The following is an 8,091-nucleotide window of genomic DNA, read 5'->3' as shown; positions in this document are numbered from 1 at the left end:
CTTGGGCAGGGGGGGTTGGACTAGATGACCTCCAAGGTCCCTTCCCACTCTGTTAATCTGTTGTTAAAGCTTGCCTTCAGATGTTCTGGGAGCTTCAGTCACCGGAAGCTTTCAAGAAGAGACTGGACTGCCACCTGTCAGAAACGGTGTAGTAGGATCTCCTGCTTGAGCGAGGGGTTGGACTAGATGACCTCCAAGGTCCCCTCCCCCTCTTGTCCATCTGTGTTCTGTATCTTCCCTGGCGACTCCGGAGAGGCTGTTTCCAGGCAAGGAAGGCAACCCCGCGTGGAGGCGAAGGAGGGAGTGGCGTGTGGCTCGTGGGCGGCGGGGAAGGCTGGGCGCAGCAGCTGCTCCCGGAGAAGCCCCCGGCCAGGATGCAACGCCTGGCTCGCCTGGTCCGCCGCTCGCCCTGGCTCTGCAACGTGGGGCTCTACGGCAGCCTCTTCGCGGCGGGCGACGCTGTCCAGCAGCAGCTCCGACTCGGGCCGGGCCAGCGCGCCGACTGGGCTCAGACCCGCCGGGTGGCGTTGGTGGCGCTGACCTTCCACGCCAACTTCAACTACCTCTGGCTGCGGGGGCTGGAGCGGCTCCTGCCCGGACGAGCCCCGGCATCCGTGCTGGCCAAAGTGGGCTGCGACCAGCTGGTGGGAGCCCCCGTGGCCATCCTGGCTTTCTACTCCGGTGAGTAGAGGGGAGAAAGGGGGAGAACCTGGCTGGTTCTCGCGCCTCCCCTCCTCTGAGCACGTGCAGAGGGCTCGGCTGGGTTGCGGACACACACGCGCACACTAGGAGACGCGACGGTCGCTGGCGACGGCTGAAGTTTCGGACTCTGGCGGGCGCCCGGTTGCAAACCCAGCGCCGGAGAGGCCGTTCTTGGGATGGAGGGGTGCGATTTCTAAAGCCCGGGTTTATAGAGTGGAGGAGAAAGAGAATTGGGGGGGGGGGGAGAAGGAGAAGAAGAAGGAAGAAGAAGGAAGGTGGAGGAGGAGGAGGAGGAGGAGGAGGAGGAGGAGAAGGAGAAGAAGAAGAAGAAGAAGAAGAAGAAGAAGAAGAAGAAGAAGAAGAAGAAGAAGAAGAAGAAGAAGAAGAAGAAGAAGAAGAAGAAGAAGAAGAAGAAGAAGAAGAAGAAGAAGAAGAAGAAGAACAACAACAACAACAACAACAACAACAACAACAACAACAACTGTGGGGTCCTTGGTGCTCTTTGAACTTGGTTGTTTTCTTGCAGACCTTTCATGACCAAACTAGATAACATCATCAGTGTTAGCTATCATTTTCATTTCCTACAAACTGTGACTTTTTTGGGTGTGTGTGTGACCAAAATCATTGTCCTTGTTTTTGTTCTGCAAGGCCATCTGGTGGTTTTGGATTTTGTTTTTGTTTTTGTTTTTGCAAGACCTATATGCCATTTGGATAGATTTGTCCAGCTTTCCATTTCTAACATCTTCTTTTCCTTTGAAACAATTTCTGATCAGGCATGAGAATTCTTCAGGGAAAAGAGGACATATTGGCAGACTGCCAGCAGAAATTCTGGAACACATATAAGGTAAGTGCAGGTGTATTGGCCAGGGCGGAGAAGATAGCCATGGTTCAGGGAGAACAATCAACCAACGGAACAGGAGAGATTGGGCTGCCATTTGTCAGAAATGGTGTAGGGTCTCCTGATTGAGCAGGGCGGGGGGGTTGGACTAGAGGACCCATAAGGTCCCTTCCATCTCTGTTAATCTGTTTGCCATGTGCAAGAGCCCATCAATTCAAACATCTATAGCATCTTTTTTTAAAAATATTTACAGTATATTCTGAAATAGTTCAAGACATTATTAGCACAAATATGAAAACCAGACACAGATACCAAAATAGGCTAGGATAGGGTAGGCTAGGGTAGGCTAGAATAGAGAATAGAATAGAATAGAAGAATAGAATAGAAAAGAAGAATAGAATAGAATAGAATAGAATAGAATAGAATAGAATAGAGAATGGAATGAAATAGAGAATAGAGTGGTGTGGAGTGGAGTGGAGTGGAATGGAATGGAATAGAGAATAGAATAGAGTAGAGTAGAATAGAGTAGAGTAGAATAGAGTAGAGTAGAATAGAATAGAATAGAATAGAATAGAATAGAATAGAATAATAGTATAGAGTAGAATATAATAGAATAGAATAGAAATAAATAGCATGCATGCGTCTTATTGTCCAGCAATGCCTCCGTGAGCCTTCACGATGCTCCAGCTACTCCGGAGAACCGTACCGGAATGGTATCCTGTGCTCTGGGCAGGCTCCGGTACGCCCGTACCAGGGCATACTGCCTGCAACCCACCACTGAATGGAATGGAATAGAATAGAGAATGGAATAGAGAATAGAATAGAATAGAATAGAATAGAATAGAATAGAATAGAATAGAATAGAATATGCAATTATATGTTTTGTTTGCTTTTGTTTGTCAAAAATAAAAAAAACTTTTTATAAAAAAAAAGAATAGAATAGAAAATGGAATGGAATAGAGAATAGAGAACAGAACAGAATAGAATAGAATAGAATAGAATAATGGAATGGAATGGAATAGAATAGAATTCTTTATTGGCCAAGTGTGATTAGACACACAAGGATGATATAGGCAGATAAGCAGAAAATCTGACATACAACAATTAAGTCTTTTTTATCTTCATTCTTTAATTTTTGTATTCTTAAACTTATGCAATATAATTAAAAAAACCTCGGCTAATCTACTGCAATACATCACATGAAGCTTATAATATTATGAGATATTTTACATCCGTTTTCTACACAAAATCTGCTTCTCTCTGTTGGGCGTTATGCTAAAATAAACTTAGTTAACTTGGTTCATTATATTTGTGGGGGGAAAAAACTAGGCAGTACCTAATGCCTTCCAATCCCTTAACAGGGAGATTTTTAAAAAAACATTTTTCTTGCAAACATTTTTTTTTTAAAAAAAGGCTGCCTTTTCAAGGAAGTTTGTTATTGCAGAATCCTGGAAGTCAAAAATACATATTTCATTGGATCAGCAGCGTAGGGAATTGCATTGGCTGAAAAATTAATGCATCTGTAAAGAACTTTGCAAAAGCCTGCAAGGCAGAATAGAAGACAGAATAAATTTATTCAAATTAGTCCCAAGCATCAGTCATGGTTTTCTTAATAAACTGCCTTTGTATGGACGGTATAAAAATATTGTCTATCGACGCCTGAAATGTGAGTATTTCCCATTAAAATTACATAGGGGGTATGTCTGTCCTCTTCGTCTCCTTGTCTCCTTTCCTTTCCTTCCCCTCCCCTTCCTTCCCTTTTTCCTTCTTCCCTTCCCTTTCATTTTTCCTTCTTTCCTTCCCTTTTTCCTTCTTTCCTTCTTTCCTTCCCTTTCCTTTTTCCTTCTTCCCTTCCCTTTTTCTTTTGTCTGTTTATTTTTTGCCTTCTCCCTCTAATGCTTAGTCCCTGCAACTTTGCAAATGTTTAAATGAAAATGTGAGGCTGAAGAGTTTCATCTGTTGTAGCCATAAACAAAAGCAGAAATCTGTGTTTAAATTTCGCTGCAAAGTTGGAAAAGAAAGATAGTATGTGCTTTTTTTTTTAGGATAAGCTAGCCAGTTGATTGAGGCAAATATGTATCAGTGCAATACCTAGTACACCTATTAGTGTGTTGTGTAACCCTGTAGTGTTTCTTAAAGTGTGGTTTTCCCTAAAAGCTCTCGGGGTCTCGAGAATCAACATTTTAATTTATTTTTAAAAAAGAATATGTTTTAATTTTAATTTAATTCAATAAATATTGATAAATCTCACCCATAACAAATGAAAGCTCTTTTGGAAGTTTCCTCTGAGAGAGAGAGAGAGAAATGTTTCAGAAACATTACTCTAGATCAGGGGTGTCCAAACTTGGGAACTTTAAGACTTGTGGACTTGTGGACTTGCTGGCTGGGGAATTCTGGGAGTTGAAGTCCACAAGTCTTAAAGTTCCCAAGTTTGGACACTCCTGCTCTAGATTATGGAATAAACAAGCACTGTTAAAGTGAAAATAATACCCTTGCTTTAAAAAAGAAAAAAAAGAGAGAGTGAATGTTCGCAGACCATGCTTAAAGCAGGCACAAACAGATCTCGTTTTTGTGGTTGGGTAACTGCTTTAGATCACGCTTCACTTAATGTCTCTCAGATTTCAGGTCTTTTGAAAGGCTCCTGTTAGAAACTGCAAGAGAAGAAAAAAGCTTATTTGTGAAAGGGACACAGCTATTTGCCATTTAGAATAGAATAGAATAGAATAGAATAGCAGAGTTGGAAGGGACCTTGGAGGCCTTCTAGTCCAACCCCCTGCTTAGGCAGGAAACCCTACACCACTTCAATGGTGTCCAATCTCTTCTTAAAGACTTCCAGTGTTGGGGCATTCACAGCTTCTGGAGGCAAGCTGTTCCACTGGTTAATTGTTCTCACTGTCAAGAAATTTCTTCTTAGTTCTAAGTTGCTTCTCTCCTTGATAAGTTTCCACCCATCGCTTCTTGTTCTGCCCTCAGGTGCTTTGGAAAATAGTTTGACTCCCTCTTCTTTGGGGCAACCCCTGAGATATTGGAAGACTGCTATCATGTCTCCCCTGGTCCTTCTTTTCATTAAACTAGACACACCCAGTTCCTGCAAACATTCTTCCTATGTTTTAGCCTCTAGTCCCCTAATCTTCTTTGTTGCTCTTCTCTGCACTCTTTCTAAAGTCTCCACATCTTTTTAATAGTGTGAAGATCAAAACCGGATGGTTGAAATTGCTCGAGGCATTCCAGAGTTATGCTGGAACATACACACCAGAGATGGGTTGCTCCCAGTTCAGCCTGGATTGAGTAAACCAGTAGTAGCGGCATTGAGAGGCTCCGAGCCCCCTCCCAGATGCTTCTGCCTCTGAGTTGCACAGCCCGCACTGATGGCAAGCTTGCAGTATTGCAACCCACAGCTAGCTATTTGCAAGTCGAGCACAGAAAGATGTCACTTTTCCTTTGAGCTGCGGAATGCCTTTAAAAAAACCCAAAACTTCGTCGTTTCTCCCCATTTTGATTAGTGATTTTGAACATAAGCATGAGGCTTTGTAGGAGGGCAACAGGTGCCTTTTTCTCCTATTTCCCCGTTTGCGTGGCTCTAATCCAAGAATTGTGTCTTTTTTTATTTATTCCCAGACGGGGTTGATGTACTGGCCTTTTGTACAGGTGAGTGTCGGCCTTAACCTGGGACGGAAGGACCTGAGGCCGTGTTGAAATCCACCTTGCGGTTTCCCTCTATAAGATTTCCACGCCTTTGGAAAGATGCTACTGCTTTTCCCTTTTGTTCTTAAGGTGTTAGGAGGTGTAGAGGCTGGGCCTCCACTGGAATTGGCTCTCTGTCAGACCTTTGGCATTCTCAATCTTGGGAGAATATTTGCCTGCCTTCATTTGGGATTAAGAGCAGACACAAATGAAGGCTTAAGGAAAGACAGAGCATTCTCCCCACATTCTATGGTGGAATTACTACTAAATTACCACGGATCCGCATAGTTGTCTTCCTCCTCCTCTTCTTCCACCTCCTCCTCCCCATTCTCTTCCTCCTCCCCTGTCCTTCTCCTCCACCTTCTTCCTCCTCCTCCTCCTCCTCCTCCTCTCACCTCCCCCTTCCCATCCTCCCCCTGTCCTTCTCTTCCACCTTCTCTTCCTCCTCCTCTGCATTCTCTTCCTCTTCCTCTTCCTCCCCCTCCTCCTCCACTTTCTCTTCCTCTTCCTACACCTCCTGCTCTTCCCACATCTCCTTCCCACCCTCCTACCCTGTCCTTTTCCTCCCCCTTCTCTTCCTCCCCCTCCCCTCCGCCTACTCTTCCTCTTCCTACACCTCCTGCCCCTCCTTCTTCTTCTCCACCTTCTCTTCCTCCTCCTCTGCATTCTCTTCCTCTTCCTACCCCCCCTCCTCCGCCTTTTCTTCCTCTTCCTACATCTCCTGCTCTTCCCACCTCCTCCTTCCCTGTTCTTCTCCTCCCCCTTCTCTTCCTCCCCCTCCCCTCCCCCTCCCCCTTCTCTTCCTACACCTCCTGCCCCTCCTTCCTGTCCTTCTCCTCCACCTTCTCTTCCTCCTCCTCTGCATTCTCCTTCCTCTTCCTCCTCCTCCACCTCCTCCTCCGCCTTCTCTTCCTCTTCCTACACCTCCTGCTCCTCCTTCCTGTCCTTCTCCTCCACCTTCTCTTCCTCCTCCTCTGCATTCTCCTTCCTCTTCCTCCTCCTCCACCTCCTCCTCCGCCTTCTCTTCCTCTTCCTACACCTCCTGCTCCTCCTCCCTGTCCTTCTCCTCCACATTCTCTTCCTACCCCTCCTCATCCACCTTCTCTTCCTCCTCCTCCACCTCCTCCTCCACCTTCTCTTCCTCTTCCTACACCTCCCGCTCCTGCTCCTCCTCCTCACCGGATAATGAAATGTCTAACCCAAGCTCAGAGAGCACCAAGCACCCCACAGTTCTCCTCACTTCCTCCTCTCCTCCCTCCACTCTGTAAAGCCCACTCCCTTCTGGCACTGATAATGTTACCCACCTGGGTCATGCAACACCTGCAAGAAAAGCGCCAAGCTCATGAGAGCACCAAGTAGCTCTCATTCCAACCCCGAGCTACAGATACTCCATCAAATGTCTGTTAAATCCTGAGCATTTGCTGCTTGACGGAAACTTCCTTCAATTCCTTTCTTTCCTTCCAAACAGCTTTCCAACTTCGGCTTTGTTCCGGTCCATCTGAGGACAGCGTTTACTGGTTTCTGTGGCTTCCTCTGGGCCATTTTCCTGTGCTTCTCACAACAAAGCGGGGACGGGACAGCGACGTCAGTTTTCAAGCTCTTCCGCGCGGAGAAGGCGGACCCAAGGAAGACATCTTCAGGGAAATAAACCATCAACGGAACCAAGATGGCCAAGCCAGTTCTCACCTATTTGGGAGAACCGTTTGTTCACTTTCTGAGCAGTTGGGAGAACCGGTTGTTGGAAGAAATCTCCTTTTAGTTTTTTCCCCACTTCGCAGGGCTAATCCTGTAAGGAAGGCAGGAAGGAAACATTCTGGTGTTTCTAGACTCATCTTTATCGCCCTGCTTACAGAAACTGCCTCTCCGGTTAAACCGCATTACATTGTCACCGCTAAGGCGAAGCGCCTATCGATATGAGTGACGTTGAGTTGGCCACGCCCACACGGTCACATGACCATCGAGCCCCGCCTACCCAGCTGGTCATTAGGGCAGAGAAAATGGTTGTTAAATTATTTCAATCCCACCACTGTGTCAGGCCTGCAGAGGTTCCTTTAAGAATCTTTGGCCTGCCACACTTTCTTATAATTTCCTATGTCTTTCATTAGTGTAGTAGTTGGGAGGGGGGAATAGAAAGGAGTAGGATTTGTGGAATGTATTGTTGTCATTTCTTTATAGAAACTCAAGGTCATCTTTTGTCTCCGCACCTCGACACCTGGCCGGAAGCAGAGGGGTGTAGATGCCAGCGTGGAAGATAAGGATTGGAACATGTGATGAATTGTGGGGTGTGGGGATAGATATGAACTTTCAACTGGGTGAACCCACAGGATGTACGATAGAGTTGGAATTTCATAGCATAATGCCAACATGTCTGTCTTATTACATTGGAGCTTTAAGGATAACTTTGCCTTGGACAATGATATAATTCTGCATGATATTTGGAACGCTGACACACTGCTTAGGACTAATTTCATATTTATGACCGAATTTGTGATCCAAATTTAAGCTCTTGACAACCGGCATATATTAACCACAGGGGAAATCAATGTCCTGGGGGTTGTGTGATTCTGATCTGCAACCTTTCCAGCCGCCTTCCGACAAGCAAAGTCAGTGGTGTGGATTCACTTAACAGCCTCATGTTTCACATAACAAACTGCAGTGATTCACTTAACAACAGTGGCCAAAAAAAAAAAGAGCCCATAGAATCAGGTGCGGCTCAGTTCACAACCGCCTTGCTTAGCAACAGCAGTTCCAATTGTGGTCCTAAGCCGAGGACTGCCTGTATTTATTTTGTCGTGGTCGTGGTTCATGATTAAGATTCTTAGGGATAATATTTTCTGTACATACTGAAACATGTTATTATTGAAATA

General features: G+C 45.6%; 1 protein-coding gene across 1 annotated transcript; it reads left to right on the top strand.

Moving 5' to 3' along the window:
* On the top strand, positions 1 to 8,091 carry MPV17L (MPV17 mitochondrial inner membrane protein like). The gene is made up of 4 exons (XM_081965749.1): positions 1 to 681; positions 1,476 to 1,546; positions 5,159 to 5,188; positions 6,693 to 8,091. Exons 1-4 carry the CDS (start codon positions 375 to 377, stop codon positions 6,870 to 6,872), a joined length of 588 nt encoding a protein of 195 aa, XP_081821875.1. The 5' UTR covers positions 1 to 374; the 3' UTR covers positions 6,873 to 8,091.

The sequence above is a fragment of the Natrix helvetica genome (assembly GCF_964273705.1).
Source record: "Natrix helvetica genome assembly, chromosome: 13".
Taxonomy (NCBI): Eukaryota; Metazoa; Chordata; class Lepidosauria; order Squamata; family Natricidae; genus Natrix; species Natrix helvetica.
This window is presented reverse-complemented; position numbering and strand designations above follow the sequence as displayed.

Excerpts from the sequence above, each read along its gene's own strand:
- MPV17L (XM_081965749.1), top strand. The coding sequence starts at position 375 with ATGCAACGCCTGGCTCGCCTGGTCCGCCGCTCGCCCTGGCTCTGCAAC. Across the intron at positions 682-1,475 it reads CATCCTGGCTTTCTACTCCG|GCATGAGAATTCTTCAGGGA; the intron begins GTGAGTAGAGGG and ends ATTTCTGATCAG. Across the intron at positions 5,189-6,692 it reads TGTACTGGCCTTTTGTACAG|CTTTCCAACTTCGGCTTTGT; the intron begins GTGAGTGTCGGC and ends CCTTCCAAACAG.